This window comes from Oenanthe melanoleuca, chromosome 5 (assembly GCF_029582105.1).
Source record: "Oenanthe melanoleuca isolate GR-GAL-2019-014 chromosome 5, OMel1.0, whole genome shotgun sequence".
NCBI classification, from domain to species: Eukaryota; Metazoa; Chordata; class Aves; order Passeriformes; family Muscicapidae; genus Oenanthe; species Oenanthe melanoleuca.
Genome location: NC_079339.1, coordinates 9,671,624 through 9,688,272, shown reverse-complemented (window position 1 = coordinate 9,688,272; position 16,649 = coordinate 9,671,624). Strand labels below are relative to the sequence as shown.

At 49.4% G+C, this 16,649-nt stretch overlaps 1 protein-coding gene across 2 annotated transcripts in view; it reads right to left on the bottom strand.

Moving 5' to 3' along the window:
• Positions 1–5,255: 5,255 nt before the first annotated feature.
• EPS8L2 (EPS8 like 2) overlaps positions 5,256–16,649 on the bottom strand; it is a 48,748-nt gene continuing 37,354 nt past the window's right edge. For both annotated transcript variants that reach the window (XM_056493994.1, XM_056493995.1), the window contains exons 11-21: positions 16,460–16,548; positions 14,875–14,949; positions 14,174–14,322; positions 13,898–14,024; positions 13,423–13,538; positions 11,461–11,566; positions 10,638–10,745; positions 9,632–9,773; positions 8,368–8,551; positions 7,838–7,970; positions 5,256–7,490 (exon numbers count right to left, since the gene is read on the bottom strand). In XM_056493994.1, coding sequence (XP_056349969.1) covers positions 7,419–7,490; positions 7,838–7,970; positions 8,368–8,551; positions 9,632–9,773; positions 10,638–10,745; positions 11,461–11,566; positions 13,423–13,538; positions 13,898–14,024; positions 14,174–14,322; positions 14,875–14,949; positions 16,460–16,548 — 1,301 coding nt within the window. In that variant the 3' untranslated portion in view covers positions 5,256–7,418. The remainder of the gene's footprint in view (positions 7,491–7,837; positions 7,971–8,367; positions 8,552–9,631; positions 9,774–10,637; positions 10,746–11,460; positions 11,567–13,422; positions 13,539–13,897; positions 14,025–14,173; positions 14,323–14,874; positions 14,950–16,459; positions 16,549–16,649) is intronic.

The window sequence follows — 16,649 nt, the reverse complement described above, 5'->3', positions numbered from 1 at the left end:
TAGTTTGACAGGCTGCAGCAATTTACAGGAGCCTGGAGTGACTGGAAGTGTCCAAGGTCAGGTTGGACAGAGCTTGGAGCAGCCTGCGATAGTGGAAGGTGTCGGTGTTCATGGCAGGGGGTGGAATGGGATGGGCTTTAAGGTCCCTTCCCACCCAGAACGTTCCATGGATATCTCGGCGCAGCGAGCCCAGTTTTATTCCGGCGCTTATTGTCCGGGCAGAGGGAGCAGCGCGCACGCCTGTCCTGCAGCACCTCCTCGTGTTCCTGCAGGGAGCTGCAATGAGCAGGGACCGGCGGTTCGCCTCTGAAAGTTGAGACCTTCATAAAATCCAACATCTGCAGGGTCTCAGGAGTGCGGATGTCTTGTTCCCTTCTGCAGTCGGGATCTGCAAACACCGATGTATGAGGCAGCTGCAAAAAAAAACAAAAAAAAAAAAAAAAACAAAAAAAAAAAAAAATGGACTTGGTCAGGAATATCCTGCCAGGAACATAGATTAGCTGCCTGCTGTTATTGGAAATGTGATCAGTAACAGAGATATTTGTCATAAAGGAAACTGAATGAGCAAAAAGCTTTTTTTTTTTTTTTTTTTTTTTTTTTTCCCCCACAACTCCCCTTAACTGACAGGCCTTTGTGATGCCTAATGAGGTTTTGTATTCGCAGAAGAACTGTGACCATAGTGTTGATGCGAGGTTGTTTCTGTGTTACATGGGCAAGAAACTATGACAGACCCCGGACCGGGGACAGCGGGCAGGGCGGTGACGGACGGGGCTCGGCCGAGCTGCGCGGGATGGAGATGTGTGTGCGTGTTTGTGTGTGTGTGTGTGTGTGTGTGTGTGTGTGTGTGTGTGTGTGTGTGTGTGTGCGTGTGTGTGATGGACAGCGGTAAACGCCGCTCCCAAAGCGCTGGAGGTGCCCGCAAACGAAAGTCGGCACCGAGCCGGAGGTGGCAGAACCGCTGGGACCCGGCTGCTGCCAGCACACAAGATGGCGGCTCCGGGCAGAACCACGTGATGCCAATATCAAAGATGGCTGATTAACCGGAAATTACTTCTGCCAGAACACAAGATGGCGCAGCTTGGGCGGAACGCATATGACCACACCTAAGATGGCGGTTTAGGCTTATCGTGCCCTTTCCTACATGACGTCATTTCACGCATGCGCTTTGGGTAGGGAGAAAAATGCCGCCGTGAAGGGCTCCTATTCCCAGAAAGACGTACCCTTGGCTGCCTGACCTCGGGCACGATCCCCACCGCGATCCCGCCCCCGTGGCGCTGGGTCAGAGGCGCCGAGCGGGAGGCGGCGGCAGGCAGCGGCGGGCAGCCTCTGTCGCGGTGGCTGAGGCGAGAGGTGCCCTGAGCGGGCCCGGCTCTGAGGGGGCTCCTCGCGCCCCCGCCGAGCCCGAACCCAAAACCCCGAATCCCGGCCCGGCCGTGCGGGGTGACGGCGCTGGGGCTGCGGCGCCGCCTTCGCCCCGGTAAGCGGCGGGAGCGGCTGCTGCGTCAGGCCCTCGGGGACACCTTTCATCGCCCCGGCCCGGGGGAGACATGAAAACAGAAAATGGTCGAGGAAATAACACAAACAACCTCTTCTTCTCATGTTGGTGTCAGTCAGGGCGCTGTGTCACCGCAGTGGAGAGAAGTCCGTGGAGCCCCTCTGAGGCAGACACCCCCCGAGGTCACTGCTCTGGGCAGGAATGGAGATTTTCCCCTGAGCATTGTTCTGGTTCAGTAACAGTTTGTCCTCGTAATTGGTGTTGCTGCCTTGAATGTCATTGCTGCAATATTCCTTCAGACAGGGTGCCCTGCACCAGCACTTGCAGCTCCTATGCTCAGGAGTGATTAATCAAGGTATTTTAGTCCTCAATTCAAGTAAATAATTTCTGTAATTTTTATCAACATACCCGGTCTGCTGCCCTTAATCCTGACAGGATTGTACAGGGGTTTACTCACAGCTTTAAAGCAGTTTTTCTCTCCCAAACCTCAGTTAAACTGATTGAGATCACACACCGGTGATGCCCTGGAACTCCTGGGTTAATGTTAAGGCTTGCCAAATTATTTTTATGAGGTTAAATTCCAGTGAACCTGTACCACAAAACAGAAACCCTGAAGCTGAAGAAGCTGTGCTGCAAGACCTGGTGGCACCCTGCAGTGCCCCTGCCAGGACCTGTTCAGGTGTTCTTGTGGACCATCAGGTCCAACTGCTGTCCCAGCACTGCCAGGGCCACCCCTGTCCCTTGTCCCCAAGTGCCACATCAGGAGCCACCCACCAAGTGACAGGAATTGGGGCGGGAGTTGCAGGCACTGACAGGATCTCTGCTCGCTGGCAGTGGGGCTGGGGGCTCCCAGAGGGGCTCCAATGCCCCTTCCCTTCTCCCTGGCCTTCCCATCTCACATCTCAGTCATTTGTTGGTCGGTCACCTTTCACGATGTCACTTCAGCCTTTGGTGGCAGAGTCGTTCTCTAGGGATCCCTTTGTGTCACCTGGCAGTCGTTGCCTCCTCTAGGCCTCCTGAGCTTCTCCAGCATGCTCTTCACAGCTTTGGCACTACCTTGTAAGCAGTTACATTTCACTGTCACCTGCTGTTGCTGTAGAGCCTTCTTTCCTTCATCATCAGCCTCTAGCTCACCTTGTGCTGAGAATCTTGGGTCCATAAGGTGAAACTGCTGGGCAGTTTCAACTTGTATCTCTGTTGTTTGTGTCTATGTTATGTTGTGTCAACACTGTCACAGGGCTTTGGTTTTTATTGATGCTTTATCAGCGTCATTCCAGGCTTTATTGGCAGCAGGGCTCTCTACTTGTGTACTTTCCCGGATCAGGCTTATTCTGGCATCTTTATATATTTTTAGTTTTTGAGACCAGAAGAAGTCCACAAGATGTTCTCATCCATCTTCATTCTCAGTTTTGGTAGTATCTTTTTTTTCATGTGCCATTCCCTTGGACTTCTATATGAAGTGTATTAGATCCTCCTCACTGTGGTAGATCTGTACGTTCCATTGCCTCAGAGCATATCAGTCTCAAGAATTTATCTTCTGGAGAGTTATTTCAAGTCCTTCAGTCATCTTTGCTTATCTTTGGTGCACTGTGTGTCCTTGTGCCACTTATGCTTGGAGCTGCCCTGCCCTGGCACATAAAGTCACAGCTAGGTTGAACAGTTATAAAACTTCATGTTTCATCAATTGTCTGTGGGGTTTTGGGTAGAAAATTTATGGGCCTGGTCTGGGGATACCTCCTAGCTGTCAGCTACTCGTAGACCACCCCATATTATCTTGCAGGTCCCTGGGGCACCAGTGTTACCAATTTTCCCAGAATTTACTGTTCTCCATCAAGGAGCAGCAGTTGGAAGATGTGTTGAAGCATCTTCAGGGGAATGTTTTGCGTAAGGGCTGCAGTCTGTGTAAGCTGAGGAAGGGGTGTCTGTGGCTGTCTGTGAGTGTGTGTGTTGACTGGTGCTAACATTGTGTGTGTGGATTTTTTGCCTTTCAGGTTCTTCAACTTATTTTTAAACTTAGAATAAAAAACCCCAGCTGGTCCTGTGTGTGCTGTGGGGTCAGTCAGAGGGATAGAGGGTTCCTCTCTTCCTCCCTGCTGGGATTAACTGCCTAGGGAATGCCACTTCTGACAGCCTTGGACAGATGTGAAGAGGTAAATGCCAGAGTTCCTTGGGGATGATGGAGTTGTGGTGTTTGGCTGTGACCAGAGAGCAGGTTGGGTGTTATTTGTGCATTGAAGGACTGGTTTGGGAGCCAGGGGAGCCAAGCTCTCAGTCCATTCCCAGCTTTCCCTGGGATGCCCTCTGGTTGGGCTCGGGGCAGGCACTGCCCCCAGCACAGATGGGGGCAGGGGGGAGGATTTGGGAGCAACGGGAAGGAACTGAGGGATAGTGCTGTGCCGAGTGATCAGCCTGTGCCTGTGTTAGCCCAGCTGTGCAGGACACTGGGATCTGGGTAAAACTCCAGCTTTCCTGGTTTTCAGGGATGTGAGGTCTGAGGGACGGGATTTACCTGTGGCTTTCCAGGACAGCAGGAACAAGAGGAAATGTGGTGCCAGAGCTGTGTCCTATTGTGTTTCCCTCTGTGGACAGCAAATCTCTAGGCTGAGGTGAGATTGCTGTGAGTGCTTGGAAGAACAATCCAGGGAGCAGGGAGCTTAGATTTTCAGGCACTGATGAAACCATTGCCTTAGGTCTGTTTGGTTCGTGTCTGTGACAACTGGGATTTGGGCTGGAGAGGTGCAGTTGGGAGCAAAGGATGGAGTACATTTGCTCCATGGATATGTAAGGAAGGACAGGGAAGGGAAGGTATTATAAACTGTATCAATATTTATACAAATTTAGGGTCGGAGGCGGCCGGGAGGAGCCGAGGCGGGGCAGCGGCAGAGAGAACGGTTCTGATTGGCTGCTGCGTGGCCCTGGGGGTCGGGGCGGGCGGTCGCCTTGGCGACCCTGACGCCACCATTGTCCCCAGCAGAGCGTGTCCCGGGTCTCTGGGTCCCGGGATCTCCCGACCCCGGGATCTCGGTCCCCAGAACCACCCGGGGATCTTCCCCTCGGCCGGCCCCGAGCCATCCGTCCCTCACGGGCCCGGGCGCCGCCGGAGCCGCAAGATGGCGGCGGGCGGGCCCTGAGGGGAGGCGGCCCTGAGGGAGGCGCGGAGCCGCGGCGCGGCTGCCCCGCTGCAGGAGCTCGGCGCTCTCTGCTACCTCCCCTGCTGTGGGAAGGTTCGGAATGGCTGGTACAGCCAAGAGAGCCCCCGACCCAGCAGGGCAGGTGTTTCGGGCTCTTGGTTCGCCTAAACTTTATTTGGGCTGTAGAGGACATGATGGGCCCACTTGGAAATTGAACTCCTCTAAACATCTACAAAAGGCATTACCAGTTATTTCAACTTAATTATTAAGGAAAAGAGAAAACAAATTTTTGCCTCCTGAAACCGAGGATGGCTCTTGGCTGGAATTGTTGGAGAATCCCTGTAACAGGCCCTGAGTCAGGTTTATACTACTCCCTCTTTTTATATTGTTCCACTTAGGACAGCTGCCACAGCCGTCCCCCTTCCAGATAGGCACAAATGTGATTTTGTACAACCTTCTCATGCTTTGTCCCTGTTTTTAAAACACAGCTATCCAGCCATACCACCCTTCCTGCTGAATGTCAGTCCCCAAACGCAAAAGGAAATGTGTGGCTTCAGACATTTTTCCGAGTTTCTGAGACTCTCAGTGACATACCATTATGAAAACCCAATGAAAGAGACAGAGATGGATTTATAAGTATAACTTAACTATTTTAATAACTCTTGTACAGTGCATGGTTATATCATTGTCTCCTTCGCTCAGGTACATTAATGTACAGTACTTTATAGCAGTGTCTGCAGGCAGTACAAACAGAACAGATGCACAGCTCAGTTGCTTGGACATTTGTAAAGTTTTCCTTTGCAATAAGGTCTGCTGAGATACTTGGTTTTGGAAGTGTTCCTGTGGCTCCCAGCTTTACAGAGCTGTTGTGTACACTCCTGTTAAATCCCAGATAAATAATTCCCTGTGATTTGCTTTCCTCTACACCCCAGGATTAGAAGGTGGTGTGTTTCCTAGCTCAACATGTGTTTTTATTTTCATTTTAGAAACTTTTTCACCTCCTGTGATTGCCATCCTGCTTCTCCACCCTAATCCAGAGCCAGGGCTTCTCAGGAGGTTTGTCCTCTTCATCCCTCCCTGACAAGGTGAGTGCCCTTCTCAGATCCCAGCAGGGCTGTGACTAAACCCAGGATCCTCCCCTGCCTGCACCCTAATTCTGCTGGGGCCAGCAGTGTCCTCTTCCACATGAAGAAAACTGATTATCCATTGGAGACACTTAAGAATAAAGCCAAAACTGAGGTGCACTAGTGTTCTCAGATTCAGACACAAGTTTCCCAGATGCTGTTTTAAAGCTTTTTCCATTAAATGTGCAAGGACAGGCACAAATTTGGGCAAAGACTCAGCACGTGCTGAGAGAGAAAACCCAACTGTCCCTGGGCTGTGGGCAGCTCTGGAGCTGTGTTGGCTTCACTGCTTTGCAATCAGGTTGGTCTGTCAGTTAAACAGAGATGCAGTGTGCCAGACTTGCTGTGGACAGGAACTATGCTGCTTGCTTGAGTTTTGAGATTGTGAGTAAATTTTGGAAGCGTAATCACAAATTCTGCCTCTAGGGAGAGAGATTTTCCTCACCCCTATTTACAGATTGTTATATACAAATGCACATATGAAGGAAAACAGGAAGTCAAGAGCAACATCCTGTGCTAAATTAGATTTTTTTTTCCTTATGCCCATTTATTTGGAGTTAAACCTGCCTTTCCCAGTGTGCTTTGGGGTTTCAGCTATTTGGGAATCATTTCAGCTGACTTTTTGCACTGAAAAGGTGAAGGTGGGGACTAGTGACCAACACCCTGGGAAGGGCTGTGGGTGTGCCTGGGTCGGGAGCAAATGGTCAGGGCTTATCTTCTCCTGGTTTGAGGCCGGGTTTGGCAACACCACAACATTCCAGTGCAGGATCAGTGCCCCAGGGAAGGGCTGCACAGCTGCCCTGAGCCCTGGCCTCTGCAGGTGGAACTCACCTATTTCCACACCCAGATCCCTTTGTTTGTCACTCCTGCTCGTTTCTAGGCACTGAGAGCTCATTTCAGCTGCTCAGAGATGTGGATTTAAGGAAGCAGCCAGACTTTGGGAATCTGTGTTGCCATTCCAGCCTTGTCCAATGAGGGGGCACAGGGGGACAGGGAGTTGTCACCGGGCCTGTGCTCGTGGGCTGCAGGGGACACCTGCACCAAGGAGGAAATGGAAGTGGGGCTGCCTTAGGCTGCCCAGAGAGGTTGTGATCCCCATCCCAGGAAGTGTCCAAGGCGAGCCTGGACAGGATTTGGAACAACTTGGGCTTGTGAGAGGCATCCCTGCCCATGATGGGGGGGTGGAACAGGATGAGCTTTAATGTCCTTTCCTTAAACCCAAACCAGTGCAGGGTTCCAAAGCCTTATTCCCGTGGAGCAGGCTCCAGCCTTGAGGCTGCCTCTCCTTGCTGTGCCACACCTGCTCTGCCAGCGAGGGGGGAGCAGGGACAGCCCTCGGAGAAAAGCTCTGGGGGTCTTTGTTTGCTTGAGTCCAGCCCTTGTACATCCAGCCCCATGTGAATCCTGCTCCGATAGCATGCACGGAAAATTCCAGTATAAAATATATAGTTATAAAAAAAATACTTCATGCAAAATTAAAACACCTTTCCCAGTGGGACATGGTCTTATGTCAACCCTTCCCAAGAGTGTTCAAGGAATTGTCACTCTGATGGCAGCTGGACCCCAAGGGGAGCTCTGCTGCCTCTGGCCTGGGCCAGGAATCATTGCTTTCATTCCCTTTTTTTCTGCACTACTTAGGGCTAAGAGCTGAAATAAAGCAGAGAGACTTTAATTAGCAGAATCAATCCTTTCCTGGCGGCGTTTCATGATTTCTTGGAGCTCTGACTCTCCTCTGCTTTTCTGGAATGGAAACAAAACAGGAAGTTTGGATTTGAACTTCAATCTGTAGTTAAATTACAGTATTTAATGAATGCTGTAGGAGTAGAGTTAGTTTCAAAGAGATAGGTGATATCAGTAAAAAGCAGATTAATTAGTGGAAACGGGGATCTTCCTTCTAGATTTGGGGCCTTTTTGCTTGAAAGACTCTTCATAATTTTTACGTGTGTTTTATTGCTGGTGTGGGTTTTGGTTGCATTGTGTTTTGTTTATTTTTTTCAATTGTATTTCTTAAATGCCTGTTTAATGAGCTATCTGACAGTGCTGGTACAGCCCCCATTCCAGCAGGAATTATCCAGAAAAACACTTACCTCCAGCAGGTTTTTCTCCACCGTGATCTTGCTGTACACTCTGTTTCCCTCATCACCACACACCTTTTTCAGCTCCTCTCTGTTGAGGGAGAAGAGCTGAGCTCCAGTGAGGATGCCCAGGTGCTCCACGGTCCTGGGGAGACACAAAGTGGGGAGATGATGGTTGTGCTGCAGGTGCCAGAGGTGAGGACTGGGAGATGGGGGCAGGGAGCTGCACTGGGACCAGATCACAGGGCCCTGGGGCTGAGCCAGGGTGGCACCTGTGATTCCAGTGGCATTTCAGGCTGTGGGCTTAGTTCCTTCATTATTTTTCTTCAAGAAAATGTTTATAAAAGAGAAAGGGAGTAAGTCTGGGCTCTGAAGATCCTGGTTATAGAGCCTAGATTGAATAGGGTTGAAATCTGATTTGCAACACAGGCTCTGTAAGTAAATCCCAGTGACTTGTCCCAGGTGAGATGGTGCCAGCAGCCTCCCCTGCTCCTTCTCCAGGGAAGGACAAGAATTCCAGGTGGCAACAGAGCAAATCTTACTCTTTGCTGAATGACTTGGCCTCCAGCCAGGCTTTGACTTCTTCAGTGCTGGATTCAAAGGTGAGGGGCACAAAAACTTGCTGAGGCTTTTCCACTTTGAAATTCCTGTGAGGAGGCTGAATTTTATTGTTTGTGATCTTCTTTAGCAGCTCGTCATTCAGCTCATCCATTTGGTGAATTAGTTCTGTAGAAACAGGGAATGAAATCAAGTCTACAGTCAAAAATCCCATTAAATGTGTTTGTGGGGAAATTGTAAGGAAAATGGGGGTGTGGCTTAGTATTTTTATTTAAATTCAGCCCAGAAAAGTGGTTGCAATTTTCCTGTGCCCCTGTGTTGCCATTTATTTTCCTTGCATCACCCCTTGGCTGTTGCCTGATGAGGAAGGACAGATCTGTGAGAATCTACAGTTGAACTTTTGGGATTGAGACCTTTTCAGTCCTCTCTGCTACTTCTAGTCAGTAATTTGCTCATCCCAGAGCCCCAGGTTTTGCTCCGCAGGGGAATAGAAAAGGCAGGAAGCACAAACTGGGAGTGAGCCACACACTCATGATGAGATGAGCTTGAAGGTCCCTCCCAGCCCAGGCCATGCAGTGAGACTTCATCCAGTGTCACTTTCCCCATGAAACTCCTGAGGACTGTGGGGAATAACTTGGTGTTATGAACAGATTTGTGCCCTTTTATTGCAGAGCTTTCCATCGTCCCAAAAGGGCTCCTCCTTCCAGGAGTGGACAGAGTGGGATAAGAGTGAGGTGAGCAGAGTCCCTGGTCTCTCTCCTGCTCTGTGACACCTCTCAACAACATGTGCAGGGTGAGGGAGGGATGTGGATCTCCCTTTTGGCTGGGAATTCTGTGGAACCACATGAAGGAACCAGCCAGGCAGGTGCCATGTGTGTGGCAGGATATGAACAAAAGGAAGTGAGAGAAAGGGATTGACCTGAGCTGTTTCTTAGACACACTTAAATGTTTTGGAAGAGAAAGGAAACTCTCTTGGGAGGAAAAGGAGGAAGGTCAAACTGGAGGAAGGAGGAATGGGATGATCACTTACTGCCCTGCTTGTCCTGGGGTGCCCGAGAGCCTGGGAGGTGTCACAGGCTTCAGGGCTGCTCTCTTGGTCTTGTCCTACCCAGAATAGCCTCTGGACTCAGTGCTGTTCTATTTCTGAACACTGGAAGGTGCAGGGGAGCCCTTTGGGTAGGTCTGGTCCTCAGAGCACCCAAACCCAGGGGATCCCAGCATGGAACACAGAGTGGGACACACACATACGTTCTTTGGCGTCCTGCGGAGAGTTGCGTGATAACATCTCACTGCCCCACTTATCCCCGGCGTAGCTGGCAGGCATCTTGTGAGTTGGACTGGATGGGCCATAACCCCTGGGGCTCAGGTCTCCTTTGTACCTCTGGTTAGACTGGTTAGAAAGGGGGAAAAAAAATTAAGAATTTTTTTCTGCCGTTTTTAATTTTCTTAAACTTTTCACCTCACACTCACGGAGGGTCAAACTGCCATGTCATCCTTGTGCTGATGTGGGGCTGGTGAGACCTCACATGGAGCTCCATGGAAGAAGTTAATTTATGGGAATGAAGAACCCAAAGCAAAGTCTGAAGTTTGCACAAGGGAACTCCTAGAGACGCCAAACATGTTCAATCCCATTGAAAGGCAAAGCCTCAGTGCTCCATAGCTGGGATGTGAAGCATGACCACTGCCAAGCGCCTGGAGCAGACTGGAAAGTTTTTTGACATTTCAATTAAACTAGCTAGGATTTATCCAGAAGCCTGCTGGGCTCCCTTAGGCTTCATCCAAATTCTTCAATACCAAAATAGGAAAGCAATTCCATGCTTCCCTGGGGCGTTTGGAACACTTCAGCTCCACATTGCTGTAGTGCAAGTTGCAGTATTCACTTAATTATCACATAGATGGCATTTCCTTCTGCCTCCACTCAAGTGATGTGTTCCTGCTGCTGAACTGAACTGGGTGAGGGAAGTGTCCATCTTTAATTTGGCCCCCAACAAAAATATTGACATGGAAAAATACGGAAAACAGGAGGCTGCTGCACAAATGGGAGGATAGGCCTTATTTGGGAAGGCGATAGTGGCAAAATGGGAGTTTTATCATAGGAGACTCTGGAATCTCCTAACTTTGTCTACTTCTGAATGTTATTCCTGACTTGTGCATAATATCCTAAGAAATCCAGGGAGGTCTAATGACAAGATTATTCCCAGAGGCAGATTGTACCCTGCAGCTGGTACCAGTCAGGTACCACCTGACTACAGACCTGTTCGAGCTCTTCCAGTTTCACCACATCCAGTATATTGTATGGAACGTAACCAGCCTGTCCACTTCGGTTGAGCAACTTCCACCATTGCTTATTATCTTCCAACACCTGAGAGAGGGACAAAAATTAATCTGCTAGTGGGAACATGGGATTTCAGGCAGACACAACCAGAATATAGTGGGGATGGACCACCCAGAAGGACATCACTGAGGCCAAGAGCTCTGATTAGGTCTGCTGCTCTCAGATGCAATCCAGGATTGAAACTTTTCCTGGAAGGCATCAGAATTTATCATAAGGATGAACAGGAGAGCACGTCCGTGTGCTGAAAAACTCATAGTTGCTACATAATGTCCCTGTTTCTCCAGATCTTTTTTTTTTTCAATGACTGAGTTTCTGTTTTCTTTTTGTGTTAAAATAGATAAATAAATAAAAAGCCACATTTTGCACAGAAACCTTTTCCCCAGGTCACAGATTGGTGTTAGCCCAAGTCATGTTCCACATTCTCCAGCTGCAGGAAGAGAAAAGTTATGAAAAAGGTGTTTTTCAGAGAAAACAATTCCTCATGGAGGGGGAAGTGGTAATAAGGAACACAGACCCAGGATGAGCAGAGCAGGACAGGGAGTTGTTGTTCCCCATCCTCACTGTGGTTACGGTGGGACTGACGTGTTTGAGCTGAGGAAGTGACACAGCACAGCACAGTTCCAGCTTTGGATCTGAGCAGAGCTCAGACACCACCTGGAGTTGGTGCTTGCTGGTATCCTGAGCTGTCTCCTGCACATGGAAAGGGGAAGGGACACACCTTTTCCCAGGAATGGTCACATACCTCCAGGATTTCATCCTTGAGCACCGAGAGCTCGTTGGCGTTTCGTGCGGTGAAATCATAGCGGATTTTGGCAAATCTCCTGGGTGCTCCCTGGGCCTCAAAATTCCTGCAGGAGGAAAAGCTGGAGTTTTAGTGGAGGCCCATCCAATTACAAGGCCAAGAAAATCAGAATTGGAGAAGACAAATGATCCTAATTCTTTCCCTGTTCCACATTGCATCATTTCCCCGTTCCTACCAGGATCAGTGATATGGTGAATGAGAAAAACAAGTTATTTTGCTGATATAATTGGATTTAAGGTATTTTGCTTTGGATTTGAACTCTTATAGTAAAGCTCGCAAATCCTTTTAGATTTCTGTACTAGAAAACCGTGGAAAAACAGTCTGGATTGAGGGTTTTTTTCCCAGACTACAGCTGGCGACAGAAAAGTGGATGGTCAGCTGAAAACTTGGCTCAAATCCCTGCAAAGTGATGTGTCAAATCATGGTAGAGGATTCCTGTGGAATTCAGGAAGAGTTTGGAGATGTGACAATTTCCAGGGTGTGAGTTCATGTAAACAAGGAAGCAGATGAAGCCTCCAAACTCTGAACTAAAAGCACTTTGATGAAGGTTTTGTACCATGAAATAACTGGTGGTGGAAAATGCACATTGAGGCTGTTAAAAGGTGGAAGAGCCATCCTTACCCTGGGAAAAAACCTGAGGCAAAAGGGTGGCCCGGCTGGTTCTGGATTTGGAAGTGAACTTTCCAAGACTTGTGAAGAAAGGGGAGGGGTTTTTCCCCATTTTCTAGAATTCTGTCTCATTAAGAGTTGTCTGAACCCTGCACCCTGTCAGTTCCCTGGGGGAGAGGTGGGCAGGACTGGAATATATTGTTTTATTCAGCCTCTCATCAGTGGTTTGCCTTTGGTTGTGTCTAAAGCCAAGGGAGAGCTGCTGTCTCCAAAACAAAGCTCCTTCCTCAGCTGAAATGTTTTCCAGCAGCACTGGGAGCTCAGGCTGCTCTTCCCTGGCCCTGTGTTTCCAACAGGGCAAGGTTTGTGTGTGCCCTTCCCTTAGAGCAGATTCCTTCTGTAGGCAGCTTCTGTCTCTGCAACCTGTGGTGGCTTTGGCATGAATGGAGAGATCCTCAAGGGTGTCCAGAGGAGGCCAGGAAGGGCCAGGAAGTGCTCCAAGGGCTGGAGCATTGCACAGAAAGGCTGGGAGAGTTGGGAATGTTCAGCCTGGAGAGGAGAAAGCTCCGGGGAGCCCTTGGAGCCCTTTCCAGTTCTTAAAGCAGCTCCAAGAGAGCTGGAGAGGGACTTTGGGGAAGAGCCTGGAGTGACAGGACAAGGGGGAATGGCTTCCCACTGCCAGAGGGTGGGTTTGATGGGATGTTGGGAAGAAATTCTTCCCTGTGAGGGTGGGGAGGCCCTGGCACAGTTTGCCCAGAGAAGCTGTGGCTGCCCCATCCCAGGAAGTGTTCAAGGCCAGGCTGGACAGAGCCTGCACCATTTGGGATAGAAGAAGGTGTCCCTGGCCATGGCAGGGGGGTGGAACTGGGTCGTCTTTAAGGTCCCATCCCACCCAATCCATTCTGTAATTCCATTATTCCAACATCTCTGCACATATGGAGAGCCAAAGCGCCGTGCAGCATCTCTGGCACCTGATCCTTAAGGGTCACTATGGTGGGCTCATGTTGGGAAACAAGACCTATGGGTGGACTGATGAAGTCAGCCTATATTTTTGCCTCCTGTGGAGGAAAGTACCTGGGATTTCTTTCCTTGCTGAGCTGCTGGGGGTTAAACACCAGACAGTGCTCCCGGGAATAATCCCTCAGCAGATCTTTATCTGCTCTTGGTGGTTATTTATAGTGGCAGAGAGTTGTGTCCAGGATGCTCTGACTTCCCAACGTCACTCTATGTGTCCATGTGTGTTCATGAGGTTCCAGGGTAAGAGCTGAAGCCCTGGGGATGCAGATCCATTACCTGTTTCCATGTGGAGTGACATTCTGTTTGAAGGCATCCCCAGCCTGTGTCTGCTCCGCAGTCTGGCCACGCTTGAGTGAGGAGTTCCGGTAAGGATATCCATTGGCTGAGGAGAGCTGGAAAAGCAGATGTGGGGTCAGTGTTACCAGGAAAGGGGAAAGCGATCAGAGAAAAGGAGAGGGATAGTGGGAGATGAGTCATGGCCCAGCAGCTTTTGGTCAAGAAGTTCTTCAGGGAAGCCTGTGTCCCTGGAGCTCAGTGACATTGTAGGGTCCTGTTGCCTTGAGTCAGGAGAGGCTGATTATTGCTGCCCTTTACCAGCCTCATTTGCTTTCAGTATTTAGCTGGAGCAACCAGATCCAACTGAGTTTTGAGCCAACTACTTGTTGCACAGCACCACACTCCCCGCAGCTCCATCTCTCTGGAAAAGGGGGAGGGAGAGGGAAGAGAGGATCCCCAAGGACACAGGACTGACCTCCTCTTGCAAGTGTCCAATGTCAATTTCCCAGGGAGCTCCACGGAAGATTTCTGTGGGTGGTTCCCAGCCATTTCGGAATTTAGGGATGTAGGTGGGGATGTTCGCATCTCGGGGCCACTCAGCTCTAGGACACAGAGTGGGAATATGAGGTGACATTCACATTCAGGAATGTGTCTTTGAGAGCATCCCCTCACAGGAGAAGTAGGAGCATCAGGGCATCCAAACATCCCCCTCTGCCTGGGGAGCCTGGGGAGATGGCAGCTCTGTCCTCACCTGGATCTGGTCCATGTCTCCCCCAGGGAATCCCAGAGGTTTATCTCTTTGGGTGTTAGGTGTCCTCTCAGGAAATCTGTGGCATCTTTAGAAAGCAATGGGCTGAGCACAGACCGGGCCAGCTCAGGGCCACCACAGCTATTGATGATCTGGGTCACACACAAAGCACACAAAGAGGAGAGAACTTGAAAGAAACTGTCAAAATGTCAAACCAGGGACACACAGAGGAACCGGAATCAAAGACAAAGCTGATCCTTGGATCAGGTCAGTCGCCTCAAGAAGCATCAACCTAAGTCTTTGAAGGGGACTGGACAGTTGAGGGGAACATGAGATTTTTTTGGATTGGAGTCAAAGCAAGATCTGATCTACAAATGAGCTGTTGCTACAGACAAGTGAAGTGTCACAAACTGACAATTCAAAAAATGGAAAGTATCTTGCTATTCTTGTGTCCTTTCTGGCTCCTTTTCCATGTTGGGATTTCTGCTTCCAAGCATTTTCAGTGCTAATATTGAGCCATGTTTGATTGCAAGCTGCAAACTGGATCAGAGGCCAGGAACAACCAGCATCACTTCTGGAAGTTCCTGAGAAAGTTGTGGCCAGGCGTGAACAGTTTTCTAACCTTTCTGCACAATCTGTCTGCTTGTAAGAGTGAAGTAGAAATAAAAGGGGAGTTCCCAGTGAGACCTGGGAATAAGATTTACCAGTTCCAGCGGCCCAAATAGGAAATGCACCAGCTCCGAAGCACTGGGGTTCTGGATGTGCTTCCTCAGTTTGGCCTGGAAAGCGAAACAGAGTTTAATCTTAACCTGAGTGTGCCTTCTCTCTTCTGTCACATGGAAGGAGTGTTGCTGGCTGATGAGAAGAGCAAGGGATGGGGGAGTAGGAATCATTCATATTTTTTTTTAAGTTTATTTTTATTTTATTTTATAAAAATTTTTATTTTGTGTGTTTTTTTAAATTTTGTTTCTAATTCAGGAATGGTGGAATACCCTCTCAGTTAAATCAGTGCCTTGGAAGGTAATTTGAACAGACACACAAAACCTTGGCTTATTTTGAAAGTCCTAGTGAGAGAAGGCCAGGGTTATGGTTGCTTTTGCTTATTGCAGGATTGAGAATCCCACCAGTTCCATGAATGAAAACAACAGGATTGGTGTTTTGAGGGTCCCTTGGCAATTGCTGACAAGGGACAGTCTCCACCAATGTCCTGCCTGTGGCAACTGGAGCTGCCCTGGCCACTGAAAGGCTCCAAATCCAGTGGTATTTGAGGTGAACTATGGCAGAATGGAAGAGCAATAGCTTGGGGTTAATTTACTGTAAAAACTGGGTTTTGGTAGCAGCAGAGCTGTGGTGAGAAGCCTCTCCAGTTTGTTCTTCCATTCAAGCTTCTTCTCCTGTCCTGGGCTCCTGGCACTGCTGTCATTGGGAGACAGGGTCCCTGCTTTGCATTTTTTGGTAAAAATGCAAAGCATTTGAAATGCTGGAGATTAAACATTAATGTGGAGAGGAAAGTGGGAAACAACTGCTGGCAGCACGGTGACCCAGTGAACGGGCACTCCCCAGGGACTCAGAAGTCAAGTGGTGAGGAATGTGGCAGGGCTCCACCATGGAGTCCCAGCTGTGCTCCACGCTCAACCCTGTGCTCTTGCCAGGAGATAAGCTGCTCCTTCTAATCCTGAGCAGGCACCAATTATCCATATTTGCTTCTCAAAGAAAAGGCTGGAGCTTGCACTAAGGTTGTTTACCATCTCTGGGGTTTCCTTATATAATAATGACTGCCCAGGAAGGAGCTTGGAGGATGTATTTGCTGGACAAGTTTGGTCACAAGTGACAGAATTCCTGCTACCCTGTTAGATTCTTGGTCTCTTGTGTTTCATTGAGCAGAGCTGGTAGCACTGGGAAAATCTTCATGCTCTTGCTTTTCATCCCCTCCACAATACAGACGGTCTGGCAGGGGAGAAAGAGAGGGGCCAGAAGCATTGAGGCAATGGGGGACTTCAGTTACTGCCAAGCAGAGACTTCCCAGGCCTGTATCTGAAAAGACCCAGGCATTGCAACCCTCTGGCTGCTCTGTCACATCCTGGACTTGATGCTTCTAGTTTTGGTTAAACAGCTTGTCTCAGGCTTGCACAAGCCTGTCACAATGTTCTGAGTTCTGAAGAACCTGGAATTCACACTGCTGTCCCTTGTTAGTGTTTTCCATTCAAGTTTCACTCTAAACACTCACTGCTGGGATACATGGGGAAATGCCCTGTGCCTGCATGGGATGGAAAGCCCTCTATGTCTTACCAGGAGGTTAAAAGCCAGTTTGGTTTTCTGGAAGCAGTCGATGAACTCAGCCTCGCTCGGGGGTCTGGCTCGGAGGGTCAGCATTCCCTCTGCCAGAAGAAAGGGCAGAGAAGGACACGTTAGTGAGAGCATCCTCTTTGGGAAGGTTCCATCTGCCTGCCATGCAGAAGGCACAGCAGAAATGGGTGTT